The following is a 22,500-nucleotide window of genomic DNA, read 5'->3' on the forward strand; positions in this document are numbered from 1 at the left end:
CAAACTCTCCCTTAAACAACCCATTTTCAGAAGATCTTCTACACAAAACTCAGGCTCTGCTCGGAAGGGCATGAAAAAAGGCAGCTTGAGAAGGAGCCATCGCCTGGCAGGGGTTGCTGTCATTGACCTGGAAGAGGCGTCAAGCTCTCTTTGTGACGTCACAAAGGGCCCTCGGATGGTTTAGCACGAGCTTTCTGAAGTCAAGTGGAGTAAGCTGGAGAAGAAGGACGGACTTTAGAAGTCATTGACAGTCTGGTGTATTTAAATGGAATGAAACGATTAACCAGAGGAGTGACAATCAGCATGGAAGAGAGCGGGCAGTGAAAATGGAATGAAAAAATGTTTTGTTCAGTTGATTGAAAGAGTTTCAATGATATTCTGAGAGAAGATCATTTTATGCTTGTATTTCATACATCCAACGGGACGGATTGCCTCCAGTGTTTCTTTGTGCATTTGCAGCACATCCAGAAACGTTTTGACTCGCCAGCCAAGCGGCGACGCCAACGCACCATTTCTTTAAACAAACCTTTTTCACACTTCTGGAGTTTATTGATCGGAAAGGTCGCTGCGAGATTGTCTACCACGGCGCTTTTTCGCAAGATCAAGCGCACCGGGGCGGTGGGGTGCGACTGTTCAGCGCCAATTCTTGGGTTGTTTGCCTGCGGAACAGAAACCCGGCGAGGGCTGATTAATAACGGCTAACGGTACGTCGCTAAATCCTCAACCGCGAGCGTCGTCCGTGTGTTCTTTGATTCGACGCCAGCGCCCGGCTTGAAGCGCTGCTGTGAGAATGTTTTCTGCAGGAGAGGCTCACGGCTTCGCCTCAGTCCTTCCTCCACCTCCACCAGCAGCAGCAGCAGCAGTGTTTTGGGGCCAGTCAGTGAGTCAGTTGTTTTTCTCCCCTCCGCTCCGCTCATCTCCCTCCCTCCTCTAGCTGAGCTTCACTGGGGAGGGAGGGAGGGAGGGAGGGAAGAGGGAGGTAATCATAATATTTGTGGCCCCGATGCAGGATGTTCCTGGGATGAAAGCAGGCAGTGGCGTGGTCTGAACACGGATGAATAATTGAAGGTATCGACTGAGGGAACATGCAGCGGCGAGGAGAAGCAGCCCACTGACCTGAATTCTCACTTTGCCACTGTGTGCTACTTCTGTGTCTCCATGGTTTTGGTTTTTTTCTCACAGGAGTCTTGTGAAGGCGCGAGTAATTTTCTCTCTTTCGAATTGTCCGAATTCTGAAGTCTCTTAAATTTGGAAAGTGTCTCCCAATCTCACAAGTGCAACCAGGAAAAGCAAACGCTGCCCGCTGCACGCACATGCTGAAATCTGACAAAGAAATCCACAATCATTTATGTAGACCAAAAATATAATGTACCAAGAAAATCGAAGTAATCATGACTGGGGACCAAACTTGGTAAAAACCCGGATGCATATGAATGCAAACAAGGACCAAATTCAAAAAAGAAAACAGACAAAACAACACACACATCTGGTGTCACAGCACAAGATTGTCATGAGCCGCACAGGAGACATCCAAATCCTGGATCACGACCTTCTCTGAAGCCCGTCCAGCTCACCCTCGGATCATCCTGGGTGGATGTTGGACACACAAATCACACACGCACACACACACACACACACACACACACACACACACACACACACACACACACACACACACACACACACACACACACACACACAGCACCTCGCAGCAAACGTTTGCTCCTCGGGCGTCCTGATCTGCTTTCTTATTTTACTCGCCTCCCTTGTGTCCCTTCTGCTCTGTGTGCAGGACTCACACAGCCCACAGACTGCTGCCTGCTGCAACACACACACACACACACATGCACACGCGCAGGCTACATGCCCACAGACAGAGGATTACCTCCCCTCCCTCCTCCTCCATAAACCAGCCAGTTTTAGCCAGTGCACGGCCAGATTAAACACTGGATTTCACATCAGATGAGCCCTTTATATATTTATATGGATTTGTCCAACGCGCCGTCTTCAGACTGTTTCTCACAGCTGCAGGACGGTTCATCAAGTCCGCGTGCCACTGCTGTTGCTGCTGCTGCTGCAGATTCGGACGACGTCCTTCACCGTCCACCCGGCCTGAGAGATGCGGCCGCTGCTGCGGCTGCTTTGAAAATTCCTCCGCCCCCCCGGCAGCGTTTTTCAAAGCCACGCCCACCCTTGTCCAATTTGCCCGTCTATTTTAAACTTTGACGCTCCTGTGGGACCCTCGCTAACTCGTAGCAACCCAATAGCTCGGCCTGCTGCAACCTGATGACGTCTCAGACGTGTTAGGTCTTGTTCAGTATCCGTCGGTGATGGTTTGGACCTGCGGCTCACATGTCAAATCCAGCCTGTGTACTTTTAGTGTGTAGTGGGACAGATTGGACACATTTGTTTGACTTTGACATTTGTGTGAGCTATTATTTTCACATGCGCTGCTGCACCAGATAGAGAATGTTGAGCTTTACAGGCTTCTGGGCCGAGCTCGCTGCCGTCTCTTATAAAAATTTCCGTAGCTTGAAGAAACAAACCTCTTTGCTCGCTGATGCAGAAGAACCTCAGCTATTGGAAATGTCACTGCGGATGTTATTTGTACGCCACAGTCGGGCCCTTTACGAGACAGTAATATAAGACAGTTTGCCCACACTGCAGGAACAGATTCAGAGCGCAAGGAACATCCACTTCCCTGGAAACAACACGACAAGTTGCTCGCCTGCACCTCTGTGCCTGCATCATTCTGAGTCAACATAGATGAGATTTATTTTCTTTTTCAAGGCCCGCATAGATGCAAAATACCCTTGTTTTTTAACAATATATGGGGGAACTACCCAATACTGAGACAAATCCATCCAGTGATTATTTTTTCCTCGACTTTTCTTTTAGAAAGTGTGGAGATTCATTCAGTTCTGGAAATCAGCCATTTGTGATGTCACAAAGGGCACAGATATCTCTCCAGTGGAAGCACCTGACCCTCTGTTATTGTTTTTGTCTCTTTCATAACACATGGCAGGTCCGATAAAGCATCAAGCTTTAGCAGGAAGTTGAAATTTGGTGGCCAATAAGGTTGTAAATAAAGAACTAAAAAAAAAAACACAGAAGCTGTGTTCTGGAGATTGATGGAGTTTTGGGGGGTAACTAATCGTGTGAGAGTGTTACACTGAAGTCTAAGACTTACAATAATGATTTTATAATTGATATATGAGGAAGACCCCTAGATATGAGTCCCACTGCACCGTCTCTCTCGCTTTGTCTCGAGCCCCCGGGGCGAAAACATGCGTTCACTCTTGAGAAATAAACAGCTCGCGTGATGAGTGGCTCCCTCAGGGCCGGCTGGCCGGTTGCCTCACGCCTTTAACTGGCTTAATTCTCGCTCAGCGGCCCTGGGAAATCCCATCCGGATCAATGGTGGGGCGGGATGAGTTAGTGCACGGCTCACAGCGCCGGCGACTCCGGGGTGGATTGTCAATGCGGCCGAGCGCTCCAGGAAGGTCACGGCGAGAATTCCTGGGTGGTGGGCTGCGGCGGGCCGGCGCCCGCTCATTCATTAGTGTTATTAACCTCTGCGTATTTCCTCAGAATTGATTATGAAAGCCGCGCTGAATCACTCTCCCCGCCGCCCATTGTTCCTCTGACAATGACCTTCACAGTGACCCCTACTGGTTGTGAACGAGACACGCGCACGTGCCCCTGAGAAGTGGCCCCGTGCGGACTCGTTGGCGACGCTCGTTCCTCTCGCCGGCCTCCGATAATACGGCTGTTTTCAGCCGGGTATTCATTTCCCACGGATTCTCTAAGCAGTCGGCTTTACAGATAAATTGGCCAGAGGTACAAGAGAGGTCAAGTTGCGGGTGATGCGAGAAATTGAAAGCTAGTTGTGCACCGTGGCTAAACGAATTCCGAGAGATGAATATGGAGAAATTTAAATATATAAAACAAAGAAGTAATCTTTAGGAGGCTGAAATCGCTGCAGGTTTTAATGCCCTCTGCCACTAGCTAATCTCACGCCTCCCATCTCTGTCTTTGATTCAATCAAGCATGTGTAAAACGGCTTTTTATTATTAGGCTGCTCTCTAGTGGTCAAAATGTGCAATATGAATGTAAGAAAGAACGTTATTCAAAAATAACAATTAAGTATGAATGAAATCTAAACTGGCAGCCAGCTGGCGTCTCGCTGAAAGAGGTCGCGTGGGGCTCTGCTAGCTAAACGGTCAGTAGCCAATTAGATTGCAAGGTTGGTCTCCTCTTTCCCAACGCCTACGGTTTCCGTGTGACGTCTCCAGTCACAGTGTTCCACGCTGCTGCAGTGCCCTTCACGGTGACCCCTGCTGGCCATTCATAAGACTATAGCGTGCTAATGAGAAAGCCGTGTCGCCGGGCAGGTGAGTGCTCCTATCGCACGCGACTAAATTGACGTGATTTTCGGCTCCTACAAGGCGCGTCGGCGTAGTTCTGCGCTCTGCCGCCGCCGCCGTGCTGCAGCGTGTGATTTGATGGAGGGGGGGGGAGTGCTGACGGTTTTAATGCACTCTGCTATGAAGGACGAACGTTATCAGCGGCCCCGTGGCCCATAAAGTGATGGAACAGTTGATGAGTAAAGTGATTCAGCCCTCCCTTCCCATTTTTCCAATCACTACCTTGCTGTTGGCTCGAGTTTCCGTTCCGTTGCAAGTTCTCGTCCCGACATAATGCCGAATAATTATTATTATTCTCGTCTTTGTGATGACTGAAATTAACGTTTGATTAAACAGTGGCCTTCCGCCTGTCGTCTTATTCTTTTCCTGGTGTTTTTCTACACGGGCACTTTGGAGCAGTCGCCTCTGACTCTCATGCCTCGTAGAGAAGGAGGGGGCCTTCTCTATCTTTAAAGGGATCCAATTGGTCGAAGAATGCGGAGAAATTTTCCGATTGATTGAAAACACTGCGTATTTGGAGGGAGGAAAAATAAACATGCGAGATTTCAGAGATGAACTCTGATGAACTCTCCAGTCGCTGTTCAAATGCTGTTTTATGCAGCCTTTTCTTTTGCTTTTGTAAATTCTCTTTGTGCACTAGAAAAAATAGTCACAGCAAGTAAAGGATGTAAAATGAGGAAGAAAGCAGATTCAGGTTTTTTGAGTCGTAATGGCATCAGGGATGATTCTTTTATTTTATTGTCGTTTTGGATGCGTTATTATGATGCATTATTATCGGTTCATGTTTTTCATTGTTTGGCAGCGACATGCTCGCTCAGCAGCATTTACAATGTACTCTCCTTTAAAGCTCTCGCACTCACACACACACTCACACACGCACTCACACACACAGAGAGGCGCCGACAAATCAAACGGTCCTTGATGTAAAAATTATCCCAAAGAAATTGTTTCTGAACGGTTATGGCTCCTCATCAGCGAGCGGCAGAAGTGGCCGCGGTTTCGCCGTTCCCCGAGCCCACCGCGCTCCACCTCATCCAGCCGGCCTATTCCGCCTTCATAAAGTCAGAGTGGCCATTCCCCCGTCGCGGGCTCCCACGGCGGCGGAGCCCATCAGTCATCCGAGGCAGCGGTGAGCTGCAGGGTCTGACAGTGGGATGTTTTGACTCTGCGTATCCCTGCTCAGCCCTCTGCCTGTGTAATCCAGACTGAACATCTCCTCTCTGGGCAGAGTCTCAACAGCGTACCAAGCCAAGAATGCAAGCAATCTCTTGACAAAATAAACAATAAAATACATTTTAAAAAAATCATTACTCAGCCTTTCACTTTGCCCCGTTTGTATTTTGACTCACTCGCTCACTGTGGGTGTGCTCTGGTCCCTGCAGGCATGCACACCAGCATCAGCGAGATCCTGAAGGAGAAGAGCCTGAAGCCGTCTCGCCGCAGCCTGCCCTGCCTGGCCCAGAGTCAGACCCACCCCATCAACCTCAACCACTTCCTGTCTGTGCCTCTGAGCCCGGAGCCCAAGCCGGAGGCCGACGCTCTGAGCCAGAGCGTCAGCACCTCCTGCAGCCTCCTGCCGCCGCACACAGGTCAGTCAGTCGGCCATCTTCACTTTGACGTCTTTGCTGAATAACGCTTTTTCTTTTTGGCACCGTTCCCCGTTTCTCTTTTAACGATGCTGTGCAATTCCGAGAGAGAACTGTCTCTGCAGCAGCAGCAGCAGCAGCGAGGGTTTGCAGTCACTTCCTGTACGTCTTTTTCCCGGGGCTTCTCAGGACAACCTGCAGCGTTCGCTGCCTGACATTTCAGAATCCTGAAAGCTCAGACGTCCAGCTGCTGTGCCAAGTTAACTTCCTGCTGGGGAAAAGGTTGCACCCATTTTGGGACTTCAGACCTTCTATTTCCATCTGGCATTAACACAAAAAATGTTATTCACATTGTAGAATTCTATTTGATTATTTTTTTTAGCCCTCTGTTTGCAACCTTCCTCCTAAAAAAAGACCTCCTGCTGGAACGGATGCTCTGTTCGACTTCCCACACGTTTGGAAGAAGGGGATGAACACAAAGGCGGTGTCAGAGGGCGGAGCCAACAGCTGGCAGAGGCTGCTGTCACCAACGCGAGAGTGACGCCAGTGCCCTTTGTGACATCACAAAGGCTACAATTGAAGTTTCTCCCAGTTCTAGGAAGTTCACTGACAGATCGGAGAGCCGCTAGTCCCATTTAAATGCAAAGTTTTTCAACCTCTTTTTCCTGGTGATGAGTTTCAGCTCGTCTTCGCCTCTAAACTTGAAATGAACTTCCGTCTCTCTCCACACTGCAGGCCTCCGCCTTCGCCTGTATTATGCAAATGAGCGCCGCTATTCTGCAAAATTATTCCATCACAGTTTTATTTGTTCGGCTTCTATTGTCACTGCCGGCTGCGGTTGTTCGCCGCATTGTCCGACCCCCCCCCCCCACCCCACCACCACCACCACCATTCCTCTCTCCGCCTTAATCAGACGTTCCGCTCGATGGGAAGAAATCATCGTCTCTCGCTGCTTCGCAGGAAGCATTGGAGAGGCTTTTTAGACGCCCGGGGCTGATATCGACCGGGGCCGATTGTCTCGGCGCTGAACACAGCCACACGTGTCTGCAGCAGTGGTGGGTTTCTGTGGGGAAATCCCACAGTTTCAGGCTTCATTACGGCCTGGTTTAGACCGCGGAAGCCTGTCGGGGGGTGCGGGGGGGGGGGGGGGGGGGGGGGCGGGGGGGGCACGAAGAAGAATCTATTCCTGTCCAATTTGATGCACTGACATTGAAAACCTCCAGGCAATTTTCTCCAGTCGTCTACTGATGGTCTGCTGCTGAGCGCCAGGCTGTCCAGAGATGACGGGGGGGCGGGGGCGGAGTTGCGGTTATATGCAAACGAGGCGACGCAGAGTGAGCTGTCGCCGTTTCAGTGAAAATGAGCGTCTTGATTAAAAACGGACGTCCCATGCACAGGTGATTCTGCCCAAGAGAGGCTGTCAGCTAGAGGGGGGGGTTGGTCTGGACTCTCTTCCCTGCAGGATCTGCAGGGAAGAGAGTTGGACTGATGCTGAGCAGATCCATTGGAGCTGTAGCCAAAGTTTACTCTCACTTTTTAGTTTTATTTATTTATTTTTCACTGAGAAATTATCAACTTGGTGCTGCAGCACCGGCCCCTCACCAACACCAACAAGGTTGCGGGTTCGATCCCCGGGCCACTGGCCTTTCTGTGTGCATGTTCTCCCTGTGTCTGCCTGGGTTCTCTTTGGGTTCTTCCACTTCCACCCGCTGTCCAGAAACATGCACTGGAAGCAAACTGGGGAACTTTAAATTGTCTGTACGTGTGAGTGTGAATGAATGTTGCGTCTCTATGTGACCCAGCAATCAACTGACAACTCAATGCAGGAGAATCAAGTTTAGAAAAGTGAATGCATGGGAAGTATCGACAGCCCGCCGCATTTCTGGCTTGTTTCTGGGCACTTTTATGTCTGATGTGATTGATTGGTGTTGGCTCCCAGCCTGAAGGGAGTTCACATTATTGCAATTAGAGAAGAAATTTACTTGCGAAAAGTCTCTTCTCATCACCTTGGCGGGACCATTTTGCAATCTTGGTTACATTAACTGGACCTAGCAGATTTGTCTCTGTCGTAATGCTGGGAATTTATCTCAGCCAGGAAGCAATTTATCAAGTTCTACTTTGTTTAATCTCTGGCTGATTTGTAAATAATCATAAATATTAGACACATGGGCTGTTTTTCTCTCTACTGCCTCACACTTCATCAGCGTGGAGGGGCAGGAAACCTTTCTGGAATATTACTGTTTATCTCTGATATAATATAATATAATATAATAAGCTGAACCAGTGCATCAATTGCTTGTGTTTGTCAGCGTTCTTGTCACATTCTTCAGACTTCAAACAACAGTTGTGTCTTTTCTTTCTCTTCTCTTGACCTCCAGACTCATTTCATTCTCTGTTGTGCTGCACAACCGCGCTGTGTTTCTCAATATGGGCCAATTTATTGTTGTATTAATATGTGTCATTCCTTTCTCATGAACTAGCATGGGCTGTGTATGCAGCTAGCTGGATATACATTTTTACTATATTGAGTATATTTTGTCTGTATAAAATGTATGAATGCATCATTTCTGCAAACAGTTTGAATTGTTTATGTTGTTTCGTTCTTTTTTTTTTTTTTTTTTTGCCAAACTGGGTAAAGGAGAACAAGATGTGTCGTGACCAAAGACTTGCCACCTTCTTGGCTGCAAGTGCGGCATCACTTTATCCCGTTTTGCACATCAGTGGGATGTGTTAAGACTTACGGAGGAAGCAAAAAAATAAAAAATAATAAAATAATAAAAAGATTGGCCTCTTTTTCAACAGAGCTGCAAAGATCTGTTAAATTGAATTAAGGTGCTGTTCACTGGTTGCTGCCCACGTACAGGCACATAAGCTCAGATCTCATTTCAGCGACGCTGATTGGATTAAGATGATTCGAAAAAGTTTGGGGAACAGGAAATACTGTTTCAGCAACTGTGTTGTCTGTATGTATGTGTGTGTGTGTGTGTGTGTGTGTGTGTGTGTGTGTGTGCACGCGCGCTGCAGAGGATGTCAAGGATCAGTTCGTGGAGGAGTCGGAGGTCACGCCGAGCCAAACCAGAGTGGAGGAGCCGTTCCTGGTGCAGCCGGCCAGCCGAGCCCGGCTGGAAGCCCGCGTGGAGTCCGTGCGGCGCACAAACTCGCTCCAGGTAACGACTGCTCAGTTTCTGCCGCGCGCGTCCGCTTGTCCACGTTCACTCACAATCCAGAGGCTGTTGCAGGCAAAGAACTCGGACGGCTCCTACGGCCTGTTCTTCCGGGACGGGAAGAAACGCATCGACTACATCCTGGTGTACAAGAAGTCCAGCCCACAGGTGGAGAAGAGGTGCACCTTCGAGAGGAACCTGCGGGCTGAGGGCCTCATGCTGGAGAAGGAGGTACAGTTGACCAAGGATCACTTTCAGTTTAAGATTTATACATCTTTATCCAAAAATAAGTCAATAGATTTCTATAAAAAAAAATAAGGCTTTGCTGGACCTTTGCTCAAGTTTTGCAGGAGACAAAAACACAGTGGTGTCAGTGACGTCGCCCCCTTGTGATGTCACAAGGGGGTGAATTGCAGAACTTTGTCTTTCAGTACAGAGTTGTTTTATTTTTGATGTGAGTGCACATAATGTGAAACCTTTTCATTTTTGTCAGTTGATTGCACAACATTGCATTATTTTACACTGTAAGCGCAGATAAACTATTCCTTCATTCAAGAGGGTTCACTCTCTCACTGACTGGAAACCCAAAATGAATGTTAGAAAACCCTGAGGAGGTGAATGTTGTGGATTATGGGAGCTTTGAACAGACTTCTTCTGGATCTTTCGACGTCACTCTTAAGCTCCTGTTTGCCTGTGTTCGATTTTTGAAGCCCTCCCTGACGAACAACGACATCATGTTTGTGAAGATTCACGCCCCCTGGGACACACTCTGCAAATATGCAGAGCAGATGAACATCCGGATGCCTTTCAGGTTAGCAGCTATGCTAAAGCGGTGTTTTTTTTCTTAGCTTGGATGCTTCCTTGAACTTGTTAAATTTCAAATTTTTTTTTTTTTTGCTTCTTACTTGAAGGAAAAAATGTTACTACACCGACTGGAAGAGCAAATCGCTGGGCAGGTAAGTTGATTTTAAAGTTCCGCAGTGTAATTTTCTCCCGATGCATGCGACATATGTAATGGAATTTATGAGCGGTGCAGCTGCGAGGCCTCGGCGGCAATGTGGGCCGGAGTTGGTTTTTAAGATTAAAATTATCAGTCACCTCAAACGGCGAGAGCAGCGGCAACAATCATTTTTCCAACCAGAGCAGGAAGTCCCCGAGAATCCTGCATCAGCCGAGTCCGGACAAAGGGTTTATCCGACGGCCGCTAACCACTGCGACAGTTTACGAGTTCTTTAAATCATCAGCTGTTAACTCTGACAGGTTTTTGGCACCACAGAGAAGTCGTTTAACTTTCCAGCATCGGCACACAGCGTTGAAACTGGCCTTTTCTACAGAAAACTCGCAATCTGTCAGTCAGACATGCCGAGCTGCGGGGAAAAAAACGCTCATCTGCATACTATTTTTAGACAGGCGCTCACTTTGCTTTGATGCGGCGCACGAGTGATGTCCAGGCTCGGCGCCGAATTCCCAGAATCCATCTCTTCATCTCGCCGGAGTCCAGACAGACAGAGACGGGAACAAAAGTAAAGAAAAAAGTAAAAAAAAGAAAAAAAGTTGTCTTTTGCAAACAAAGACAATCAGTGATTAATTAAACTAAATGATAAATATATATGAGATTCGTTGCAGACATTTGGACAAACAGCATGATAATAATAAAAATACAGGGAGTGTTGGATCAATTCATAAGATTTGTTATATAAAAAAGGCAATTAAAAAAGCAAACGACTCACTCTTTATTTTTAAATGTTTGAGGGAAAAAAAGCCTCCGAGTTGAAGGAGCCAAACCTGTCAGAGTTCACTCACCTTTTGGTTCACAGCCTGGATTTCACAAGCGTTACTACCTGCTGCCATGTGGGCAATTAAAATGGTTTTCAAGACAGAAGTTCATTGTGCAGGCAGCAAGGAATCGTGGCGTGTTGATCAGAAATCTGGCCGGAGCCACTGAGCCTGACCCGATGCTGGGGTGACAGAGAGAGAGAGAGAGAGCAAGGGGGAGAGAGAGAGGGGGGGGGGGTGCTCAGTCTGGTCATCAACCAACATAATTTCTCCTTCATCTTGAAAGCAAAGCCTGGACAAGTCTCTTCATTGAAAGAAACGCTCTGTGAGCTCCGCCTCCTCCGAGTTCACCTGCTGGTCAGAGAACTGGCGCCAGGTTTCTTTAAGGCCTATTCCTCATAAATGTCCTACACAAAATGTGTCATCCTAGAGTCCAAATGATTTTTTTTTTTTTTTTAATGCTGGAGTCCGTGTGTTTCAGGGGTGTCAAACTCAAACACACAGTGGGGCCAAAATGTAAAACTTGGACAAAGTCACGACCAACGTTGATATTTATTGAAAATAATCTTCCTCCTGATATAACAGTGAACCTTTTATATATGGACCCAAATGAGTTTGCTTCAACACTGAATATGGAACAAGAAAAGCTTAATATTATACAACGAAAACTTCAAATTTCAAATTAAAATAAATCAAAATAAATCAAAATGTAAAGAAAAATCAAATGCCTCAAATTTCAATAGTAACCTTAATCACGGGCTAATGATACATTTCAAAATAAAAGAACAACAATAAACCAGTTAAGTCATAATAACGTCCTTCAATGAACGTCCTATCCTGGGATTTGTAGTATTAGCAGTACTACTAGCTCTAGTAGGGATTTTTGTATAGGCCCGCGGGCCAAATATGATGAAACTGCAGGCCAAATTTGGCCCGCGGGCCGGCGTTTGACACCAATGGTCTATTTGGTGGAATTATCTCTCAAACTCAAAAACAGTTGCGTGGATCAGAAACGTCGACTGTCTCTGTAAGGTTTTGAAAAAAGGCCTTTCGAGATGTTTCTCAGCGGTGTCATCTTATGCTGCGAGTTTAATGCATGGACGCTTCACGCTGGCTTCCACACACCTACACCGACAGGCGACAACAGTCGCACACCTCTTTTCCACCCGCCCACCCGTCCTGCTCAGAACAAAGCACCGTCTCTGTTTCTCCTGCAAAGTGAGACTCAGTCTCGCCGTCTCTGAACGTGGAGATCCATCACGTTTTTTGTTTTCTTTTTTCTTTTATCTTCTTCTTCTTCTTCTTCCGTTGTTGTTTAGTTCATCTCCCTCCGAGCTCTTGTGTGCCACATTGCTGGCGGATCAGCTCAGAGAAAAACTGTGTGCTTCTCTATGTTTGCTAATGGGCGATGCGGTAAAGTTGAACAAATGGGCTGTGCGCAGGTGGTGGCAGGCGGCTGATGTTGTATCATTACTTTCTCCTCCAAAGACACACACGCACACACGCTTGTGTGGAGGCTCTGCAACGTAACATTTATAAGATGCTGCCTGACGCCAGCGTGAATTCCTGTTTATATTCATCCCGTACACGCAGAGCAAAACTCCCGTGAAGCCGCTGCAGATGTCATTTGCTCTGCCTCTTTTGATTAAACTGATTTATTAGTTGAGATTAAATTTCTCCTTCTTCTTCTGTGGTTTTAAATAGCAAATTGCTGCAGACTCTTGCTGCCCTTGTCGCTGAATACACGCTGCAGAGACTTTATAATTCAAATCTTAACTGCTCCGGTTGCACATTGTTAATGATGTCGCCTCAAAAAGGTCTGGAGAAAAACTACATTTTGAAGCTGGAAACACTTAAACAGTTATCACACATTCATGCCCACAGTGCAACTTTATTTATACTGCTTCTTGTGGCTCCTTGGAGTGTTTTAGTTTGTTTTTTTTATCAATCTTTCTTTGGTCGCGAGTTTGAATGCAGTCGACCGTGTTCTGGATTTAATCAGATCGTCAGGGCAAATCATCAGCAGCACTGCCAAATGTATCATTTTCTTGCCCGTGTGGAAAGAAAGGAGAAGTGAAGGGCCAGTTTTTCCCGCTTGAATGACCTTTCAGATGAAAATACACTTCTGCTACTTGTAAAACATGCAGAAGAAAAACACGAGTGTGATTGAAAAACCAGAGACTTCGCTGAGCTCTGAAGCAGACGCTTCCTTCTCGCCAAAGGTCTGAAGTTGTTGTCGGTGCTCAGATGAATGACTTTGCCTGGGAAAGGAAATTGTACGTCCGCTTTTGATATTGTCAACATATTTACATGGAATTCATTCAGCCAGCTTCCAAAACTCTGGCAGCTGCATGAAAGAACAACAACACCGTAGGTTGGAGTATTTTAGTTTGTTTTTTTTTTTATATGCTTTTCATCTTGCATGAGTGGCTGGCAGCCTCGTGAGTCACAAGGAGCACAAACGAAAAGGAAATGTCAGTAGTCGGGGCAGCGATGAGTGTTCAGGTGCATTTGTGTGTAAAAAAAAAAGAAGGAAAAAAAAACGTCCAAAACGAGCCGATGAGTAATGAGACGAGATGGGTGGCACTGATACCGTCACTTCTGTGCAGCAGATTTCAGCGGCGATATCGGCAGGTCAAGAGCTGGCTGCCCAGGAACCCCATGAAGCTGGACAAGGAGGCTCTGCCTGACCTGGAGGAAACCGACTGCTACACCGCCCCCTTCAGCAGAGCGCGCACGCATCAGTAAGCAGGACACGCAACACACCAAGCAAATCACTTTTCTCTAAATCAGCCCTTTGTGGCATCACAAGAGGTGCTTTTTTTTAGGTTATTGACGTCATCTCCAAGCCAGGTGTTGGCTCCACCCCCTGAGACAGCCTTGTTTTTGTCCCCTTTCAAACACGTATCCATAAAAGCCTAAGCTTTAGCTTTAGGCTGCAAACACAGGGCTAAACATACCGTTTGCTGGATGTCTGCAGAGTTTTTTAAGATTGTTAATTGCTGATTGAAGAAAATACAGCATACAATTTAAATCTGACGACGGGTAAAATGGGATCTTTAAATAGAAATGCCAAATTCTTTCCAAATAGTTTTTGCTTTTTCCACATTAAATAAACTCTTCCCCTCTTTCATCTCTGAGTGGTGTTCACTGTGAAAAATGTTCCATCTTGTTTTGCTTCCATAAAGCGAAAACCCATTTTCTCGCATTAATGTCATGTGAGCAATTGGACCTTTGACTCAGAACTCTGATGGTAACTCGGGATGAACCGGCAGCAGGCGTTCAGATCTCTCCCCCAGTTTCTCTTCCGGTTCCATTGTCAAAGCACCACTTTGATCAAAGGCATCGCTAAAACTCTTCCGTCACCAGAACCCTTCTCTGTTTTCAGATCACGCTATTAGGAAACAGACGACTGCTTGCTTGAGAAGGAACGCAAACGATACCCCGCCATTAAAACAAGGCTTTGAACGGTCGTCTCTCCGGCGTCAGATAAATATTTCACAGATTTTAACTCTGTCTTTCTTTCAGCTTCACCATCAACAACAGAGAGACCTTCTTCTCCAACTCCACCAGAAGCAGGATCGTCCACCACGTTCTGCAGCGCACCAAGTACGAGGATGGAAAGTTAAAGATGGGTAGGAGAACCTCCCCAAACTCCCTTCCTTCCCCTTTTTTATATTATATTCCAACATTAAATTCTACAGGAAATAAAACACAACATGTTTTAATATTTGCTGAATCATCAGGGACACAGGAGAGGAAAATTCAAATCTGAAAATAGCTGCAACCTGTTTGTGTGTATTTTCCACTGGTTGATGAAAAGTTTTTAAAAAGGGGAGAGTGAAAAAACTGAAAGATAAATTTGGAATTTAATTTTCCAGCGTCCTTGTATCCTACTACCGCCACTGATATGAGCAGCACGCCCAGGTGCTCGTAGCCGTTTGACGTCCCGCCCACCCGCCGTGTTTTCCTCTGTCCTGTGTCGTGCTTTGGCGAAACCTCGGCGCCTCGTCCTGTTGCATAATGCAGCAGCAGGCTCTTACGACCGTGGGAGCCCTGAACAAACCCTCATCGAAAAACACGCAACTGAATTTTAGATGTGATCACCTCTCTGCAGGAATCAACCGCCTGCTGGGAAACAACACGTACGAGGCTGCGTTTCCTCCTCACGAGGTGACTAACGTCTTTTTCCTCTGTTTGCCAGATTGTACTGCTACTTCACAAAAAAAGAACAAGGAAATACTCACCTGCCTCCTCCTTGTCGCTTGTCTCACTAGGGCAGTTACAAGAGCCGACACCCCATCAAGACACACGGCGCCCAGAACCACCGGCACCTACTGTATGAGCGCTGGGCTCGCTGGGGAATGTGGTACAAATACCAGCCGCTGGATCTCATCAGGTAACTGGCGCTCAGCCAGCAGCTCCTCGACGACGGCCCGTCTTTCTGTTCTTGGTGCCCCATGTGAAGCGCAAGATGGTGAAAATATCCAGGGGGTTCAGATCACAGTGGGAAGAATCGCCTGGATATTAGGGACGGAGGATTTGGGGATTAAACGCCCTCGTTGACTTTGGCCTGGAGTTTAATGAGCATCTAAAGGCTTTTTTACACGCTCTCTGCCAGACATTTTCTTATTTTTATACTATCATGATATTATTTTTCTCCACTTCAATGGTTCACGTTAGTGTTGTAGTAAAGACCGGACCAACCGAGACCAAGACATTATCAAGACTAGAGAGTATCGAGATCGAGACAAGACCAAGACATTTGGAGTTTGGGACCAAGACTAGACCTTTAAAAAGCTCTTGAGACTGGTATTCAGACCCAGACCAATCTGGAGTACTACAACACTAGTTCACTTCTTATGGGAGGAAGCTTATTAAAGTGGAAAAAAAAATTGATTTTAAATTTAAAATGTTTCAGTATCACGATGACAGTGTTTCCTTGCTGTTCAATTGAGCCACTTTCTTCCTCTTCTGATCCTCCGAATGTGAAATTGTCGATTCTCCAGCTTTAACAGCACCCTCCTAATGCCACGTTTTCTATTTTTTAACTGCTATTTTATTGGCCGGTGTTATACAAATAACTTTTTCTCTCACTCGTGTCACATGACTCTCATGTCTCTCCCGCTGCTCCAAAGAGCTGAGAAATTACACCCTTTGGGTGACCAAAGGCACCTTCAGCGCTGAGCTTCAGGAAGCCGATACGCTCACTTATTGATTTCACGCTGCCACATTGCATGACCCCGTGACCTTTCAGCTCCGTAGCTCCCTGGTCCATCATTGCAGCACTCTTAAGTGTAACAACCGCCAGCAGAATTAACCCCAGTTAATTCTGGCCGCTCCTGTCTTCCTCCAAGGAGGTACTTCGGGGAGAAGATCGGTCTTTACTTTGCCTGGTTAGGCTGGTACACCGGCATGCTGATCCCCGCCGCCCTGGTCGGCCTTCTGGTCTTCCTCTATGGTCTCTTCACCATGGACTCCAGCCAAGTCAGGTGTGCTGTTCACTCGCCGCTCCCTCTCATCCCAAAAACTGTGTTGGTTGGTTGGTTAGTTGTCTTTTTTTTCCTTTCTTGCCTCTTTACGCATTTTTCTCTTCCTTCCTGTCAGTAAAGAGATCTGTGAAGCCAACACCACCATCATGTGTCCAATGTGTGAGGACACCTGTGAACCGTGGACACTGAGTGACAGCTGTGTTTATGCAAAGGTCAGTGTGGCTCTCCGACTCACCTACAAGCTACAAAGCTTTTTGTTGTGGGTCTGCGGATGCGTTTTGCCAGCAATGCCATGAATTGAATTGTCATTTTAATAGTTATTTATGAAATATGATAATATTAGATGGTTACGTCTGTCTTTCCAGACAAACAATCGCATATGTTTAATGAAGACGTAACAGTAACAGATGTACAGTTGAGGTCGCCATGATTGTTAGAGCCAAAAAAAAAATAAAGAAAAGCTAAATTCTGAGCCAACCTCGTTCAACTTCCAGTCAGTGTTTCCTATGTTAGCCTAGCCTAGCAGGGTTAGCGTCTCGGCAAGAAGGTGCCAGCGCTAATCTGTAAACACGTTTAGCGAGCAGCTAGCAGTTGATGACACTGCAGCCTACAACAAACAAACTACAAAAATGAAACTTTAAATTGACGCCAGAATGTTTGTTGACTGTCCTGTTGGAAAAGTCATGCTGCTGCTTGCCTGCCTGTGTTTTCCAGGTGACCCATCTGTTTGATAACGGCGGTACCGTGTTCTTTGCTATCTTCATGGCTATCTGGGGTAAGTGGAGCGGCGCCTCGTCCTGTTTGTCCCCCTTTTCCTGCATTCACCACCAGCGTGAGATGAACGAGGGTCCTCGGCTGATACTAAAAAAAGAAAAGAAAAAAAAAAAAGCCCTTTGCGGGATTCTGGTCTATTTATGCAGCTTTTGCTTCTGCTCTTCCACACTGGAAAGTGGACCAGCTGAAACCTGTATTTTTCAACCCAGAGTTCAGCGAACACAGACGCTTCTCGGCTGTTAAAAAAAAAAAAAAACGTTCTCGATGAATTAATGAGCAGCTGCCTCACAACTTAATAACAGCGCCGGCCCGGCTTAATTAGCCGGATAAGTTCACATTCCTCTGGAGGTTCCCTTTGTGAGGCGGCCGTCAGTTCTGCAGAGTGATAGCGTCGATAATCCCCGAGGCTGCGGCGACGTGCACGCGCTGTAATGCACAGCGGAGCGCGGCGTGATATATGGACGCGCGCGTCTGCAGGCGCACGTCCATATATCTGCCTTCGCTCGGAGGCCACACTCTGCACATCGCGTCCCGAGTTCAGGGTGGATGGAAGACCCGAGTGGAGCGGAGGGAAGTCCAGGCTGCGGAGCTGCGGAGCTGCAGAGCCGCGTCACTGAGCGTGTGCACGGCGGCGGCGGCGGCGGCTGCTGCGAGCGCGAGATAGAGAGAGAAAGAAAAAAGAACCTGGGTCCCCCCAAGGGAGCGATCGTAGGCATCAGAGGCTGCGGCTCCGGCTCTCTCTCCTCCATCTAAAGTGGGTCAGTCTATATTCAACTCCAGCGTCTTCAACGGCAGTTGAAAAGTTGTTGTGTCTGGAGGTTCTGCTGCTTTTTCACGCCGCCGCCGTTCCTTTTTCGCGTGCCCTGAATCGCAAGAAGCACTTCCTTGATTTTTTTAAGAAGATTTGAATGCAGTGAGTTGAATGTGTTTAAAACTCCTTTTTTTGATTTCCTGTCACTAAAAGAAATTCCACGTGCCTTTTTCAAAGGTTCTGCAGTCTCAGAACCTTATTTTATGTCCCTGACTCCAGTGAAGCTTCTCGTGATAAACTAGCCCGAACAAAAATGAAAAATACAGATCAGCAGAAAACTGTTGAATTAGCCCTGTGTTTGCAGCCACCTGCTGAAACCGATGCTGTGTGGGATTTTCCACACGTTTGGCAGAAGACAAAAACAGGACAGGAGCAGAACCGGGCTGTGTGTGTCGTCAGTTAGCTACCAGTCAGACCCTTTGTGACATCACTTTGTGACTGGTTAAAGGATTCAAGCATTCAAGGAAGCTTTATTGTCATAGCATTTTTCAACGGCACGAAATTAGGACTCAGGTTTAAATACGACCATTGTGTGTGTGTTAACACACATTCTCTGTAAAGCGAGGCAAACAGTGGAAGTAGACACGCGAAGTCACTTGTAAAGATGCAGAGAACGTTGGTAGAGTGACTTTTGCACCAATAGAGTCAACTCGAATCAATGAATGAGATTGTTGCTGCTTCAAAATCCACTACAGTTGGTCCATAAATGCATGAAGATGACTGTGACTAATGCTTAACAGCTGTTCGTATGCAGCTTGATGTTTCGTTGCCCTGCAGCCACTTTTGTTTGTTTACTAATGTTGTGAAACCGAAGTCCATATGGAAACTCTTGACGGGATGAAGTGAAGAATCGGGTGGCTGCTTGTGTGCAGCTCAAGACACGGCAAGAGTCAAGTCCTTCAAAGGGGTTGCCCTTTGAAAGAGCCTCCAGTCTGACTCCTTCGCACGAGAAAGCCTCACTTCCCAACGTACAATGGAAAGAAAGACGGGAGAGAAATCCTGTTTGTTGTCGTCGCTTCTGCTCGACTCCTCGCCGCCGTGGAGCGTCGACTGGAATCACGTCGCACTCATCTCCCTCCAGATATCCGAACCTCGGCCGTCACGGGATTATTTCACGCCTGTAAGACATCCGGCTCGATCAATAACCCGATTGATTCCCTCTCTCCTCGCCCCGTCCCCTGCAGCCACCGTCTTCCTGGAGTTCTGGAAGAGGAGGCGAGCGGAGCTGACGCACGACTGGGATCTCATCGACTGGGAGGAGGAGGAGGTGCGTCGGCGTCGCCCCCTTCGTTCACTATCGCCCCCATGAGGAGCTCCTCGGTGGCTCACGCGTGCTTGTGTGTGTGTGTGTGTGTGTGTGTGTGTCGTGATCAAGGAGGAGCTGCGGCCTCAGTTCGAAGCCAAGTACTCACGGGTGGAGCGAGTCAACCCCATCTCCGGGAAGCCCGAGCCCTTCCAGCCCTTCTCAGACAAACTCAGCCGGCTCATGGTGTCCGTGTCGGGGATCTTCTTCATGGTGCGGCCCTTTGATCTTCATATCTCCCGCCCACCCCCCCCACCTCCCCTCACGATTTTCACCCCCTCAGTCAGTGCGCCACTGTCACGCAGCAGTGGTGTAACATCCCCCCCTGGTGGCTGGCGACAGTATTCCGCAGCCGCTTTGATGATTATTTGCTGATAAGATTTGGGAATTTTGGGCGCTGTAATATTTGAAATGGGTTGTTTTTTGTTGGGTTTTTTTGCTGCAGAATTTTCAATCCCAAACTAATCTGCAGGCTAATCCGACACTCCTCTCATCCTCAACCCTGCCCCCGCCCCTGTCCCAACCCCTCCCCCCCTCCCCCTCCTCCCGTCTGCTCAGATCTCGCTGGTCCTGACGGCCGTGTTTGCCGTGGTGGTTTTCCGGCTCATCGCCATGGAGCAGTTTGCCTCCCTCGACTGGTACTTTGTCAAGAAGAACTGGCAGTTTGCCACCTCCGGCACCGGCGTCTGCATCAACTTCATGATCATCATGTCTCTCAATGTGGTGGGTGGCAGGCGTGCAGACACCGCACGTCAAACAAATCTGTTGTTGGCAGTTTTGTCGCGGGAAGAACCAGAAGGGCTTTTTTTGTTGTTTTTTTTATTATTTTTTTATTTGCTGAGAGCTTCTAGTTTTGGTCCGGCCCCACTGTGGCAGGCAGCAACACCTCCTCGATCTTCTCCGTGTCCATGCTAATGATGCTCTCGTCCCACCAGGTGTATGAAAAGGTGGCTTACCTGCTGACCAACCTGGGTGAGCCCCACCCCTCCCTGCCGCACTTCCACTCTGCTCTGCCTCCCAGATGGTTGGCTGACACTGACCTCCTCCTCCCTCTACCCCCCCCTGTCCTCCTCAGAGCACCCGCGGACCGAGTCCGAGTGGGAGAACAGCTTCTCGCTCAAGATGTTCCTCTTCCAGTTTGTCAACTTGAACAGCTCCACGTTCTACATCGCTTTCTTCCTGGGAAGGTAGGAGGCTGCCTGCCCTGCGCCCTGCGCCCGACCCTCATGTTTCATGTCAATACCCCCACCTCCCCCCCTCCTTCCTCCCCTGCTAAAGAGTTTAGTTCAGACCATCTTTTACCGCCGCGATCACAGATGTGAGCGCGTCGTGACGCTTTTCCGACCTAATTAGCGCCCCTCTGTTTGTTTAGCCGGCCGCTCAGAGTTTCTTTATTGGATTTCGCAGCTAATGTTGGCCGTTTCAATCTCTTCAGGTTTGCTGGCAGACCTGGAAAATACAATAAGCTGTTTAATCGATGGAGGCTGGAGGAGGTGAGTGGGCCACTTATTGCCCGGTGACGTTTGGACTGGTGGCAGAAAACTTCATGTTAATTATGTTGTTGTTGTTTTGAAATTTTACTGATTAGCAACCGATTGACTTAATGTGTTGGAGCCTGTTTTGAAAAACCTTCAACGCTGTTATTTTTTTTCCCATTATGCAAAATCCACTTAAGCTTCAGTTTGGAAACAATATGTTGATGAATCCTTTGCTTGTTCCACTCCTGATGTGATTGCCCGCTTAGTCCAGTGTGTCAGTTTTAGCGAGGAGCTAACAATCCCTCATTCTCGCAGTCACAGTCAGAGAAATAAAGAAAATGGGCCGTCGTCTGGAGATCCGTCCAGGCCTTCAGATCAGTAACCGTGCCAGGCGGCTCCGCCAGAGTCTGGGATGAAAAGGGCAAAAGACGTGAAAATGATGCAACACCGCGGCACTGAGACTGTGTTCTTCTTCCAGTGCCATCCGAGCGGCTGCCTGATCGATCTCTGCCTGCAGATGGGAGTCATCATGTTCTTCAAACAGATCTGGAACAACTTCATGGAGCTCGGATACCCGTGAGTCAGAGCGCTGTTAGAGAAGCCCCCTGATTTATGTGTCATAAAGCCGAGAGCTCAAAGACTCTGCCGCTAAGTAGCGTCTTTATTATTCATTTTAACGTTTGTCATTTGGCTGTATTAGCATATGAAAGACAAATTGAATCCTCTTGTGGTGGTGGCGGCGGCGGCGGCGGGAGGCGGAGGGCTCTGTCGACGCTAATTTGCTTTGAGGTGACGGTAAAGCCGCCGGTGCTCCGTGTTCAGCTTGCTGCAGAACTGGTGGTCTCGCCGGAAGATGAAGAAAGGGGGCGGAGGCGGTCAGAACGTGGAGAACAAAACGCAGCTGCCGCAGTGGGACAAAGACTGGAACCTGCAGCCCATGAACGCTCACGGACTGGTGGACGAGTACCTGGAAATGGGTAAGAAAAACAAACAGAAAACAGCTCAATGTGAACAGCAGGTTTTCAGACTGACGTCCTGTGAAGCTCATCCAAGCATCTCTCTCTCTCTCTCTCTCTCTCTCTCTCTCTCCCTCTCTCTCTCTCTCTCTCTTTCTCTCTCTCTCTCTCGTCCTGTGCGCAGTCCTCCAGTTTGGCTTCACCACCATCTTCGTGGCGGCGTTCCCGCTGGCACCCCTGCTGGCTCTGCTCAACAACATCATCGAAATCCGCCTGGACGCCTACAAGTTCGTCACTCAGTGGCGGAGACCCATGCCGGCCCGGGCGACCGACATAGGTCAGCGTCCTCGCCCTCCCTCCCTCCCTCCTTTCCCTTCTTCCCGCCCTCCTCGCCGTCGCTTTTATATTTAGAGGCCCTCCAGCAGCAAAACAAATGTTTTTCATCACGTAAGGATATGGATGTGCGCTTCAGCGCTGCCATATGTCGCTGACCCCTCCCCCATGTGAACAGGACGACCCACAACCCTCCTCCTGCCGTGAAATGTATGGCCACCTGGCTCTCCTGGCGCTTTGCCTGTAGATTGGAGGAAAGAACAAAAAAACACTGTGATCTTGACCTGCAAAAGCCAACTGGCTGAGGTAGAAATGTTTTTTTTAAATGTGGCCACGCCCGCTTGGTCCAGTCTTAACGCTGCGCACCAGATGGAAGGTTTTTCCAAAGCACAGTCTGCCT

At 48.0% G+C, this 22,500-nt stretch overlaps 1 protein-coding gene across 2 annotated transcripts in view; it reads left to right on the plus strand.

The window, feature by feature from the left end:
- The window catches only part of ano3 (anoctamin 3), a 32,308-nt gene that overhangs the window by 3,832 nt on the left and 5,976 nt on the right, over nucleotides 1-22,500 (plus strand). The window contains exons 2-22 of one of the 2 annotated variants that reach the window (XM_076027284.1): nucleotides 5,810-6,016; nucleotides 9,038-9,180; nucleotides 9,253-9,408; nucleotides 9,888-9,988; nucleotides 10,089-10,133; nucleotides 13,563-13,697; nucleotides 14,482-14,588; nucleotides 15,071-15,126; nucleotides 15,231-15,352; nucleotides 16,311-16,445; nucleotides 16,561-16,657; nucleotides 17,160-17,220; nucleotides 19,215-19,297; nucleotides 19,406-19,546; nucleotides 19,892-20,056; nucleotides 20,269-20,305; nucleotides 20,409-20,520; nucleotides 20,769-20,826; nucleotides 21,290-21,387; nucleotides 21,634-21,788; nucleotides 21,952-22,104. In XM_076027284.1, the coding sequence (XP_075883399.1) occupies nucleotides 5,810-6,016; nucleotides 9,038-9,180; nucleotides 9,253-9,408; nucleotides 9,888-9,988; nucleotides 10,089-10,133; nucleotides 13,563-13,697; nucleotides 14,482-14,588; nucleotides 15,071-15,126; nucleotides 15,231-15,352; nucleotides 16,311-16,445; nucleotides 16,561-16,657; nucleotides 17,160-17,220; nucleotides 19,215-19,297; nucleotides 19,406-19,546; nucleotides 19,892-20,056; nucleotides 20,269-20,305; nucleotides 20,409-20,520; nucleotides 20,769-20,826; nucleotides 21,290-21,387; nucleotides 21,634-21,788; nucleotides 21,952-22,104 (2,367 nt within the window). The remainder of the gene's footprint in view (nucleotides 1-5,809; nucleotides 6,017-9,037; nucleotides 9,181-9,252; nucleotides 9,409-9,887; nucleotides 9,989-10,088; nucleotides 10,134-13,562; nucleotides 13,698-14,481; nucleotides 14,589-15,070; nucleotides 15,127-15,230; nucleotides 15,353-16,310; nucleotides 16,446-16,560; nucleotides 16,658-17,159; nucleotides 17,221-19,214; nucleotides 19,298-19,405; nucleotides 19,547-19,891; nucleotides 20,057-20,268; nucleotides 20,306-20,408; nucleotides 20,521-20,768; nucleotides 20,827-21,289; nucleotides 21,388-21,633; nucleotides 21,789-21,951; nucleotides 22,105-22,500) is intronic. The other variant, XM_076027285.1, reaches the window with a different exon arrangement.

This window comes from Nelusetta ayraudi, unplaced genomic scaffold, assembly GCF_046127955.1.
Source record: "Nelusetta ayraudi isolate G7.1 ecotype Tasmania unplaced genomic scaffold, CSIRO-AGI_Nayr_v1 ptg000020l, whole genome shotgun sequence".
In the NCBI taxonomy this organism is placed as follows: domain Eukaryota; kingdom Metazoa; phylum Chordata; class Actinopteri; order Tetraodontiformes; family Monacanthidae; genus Nelusetta; species Nelusetta ayraudi.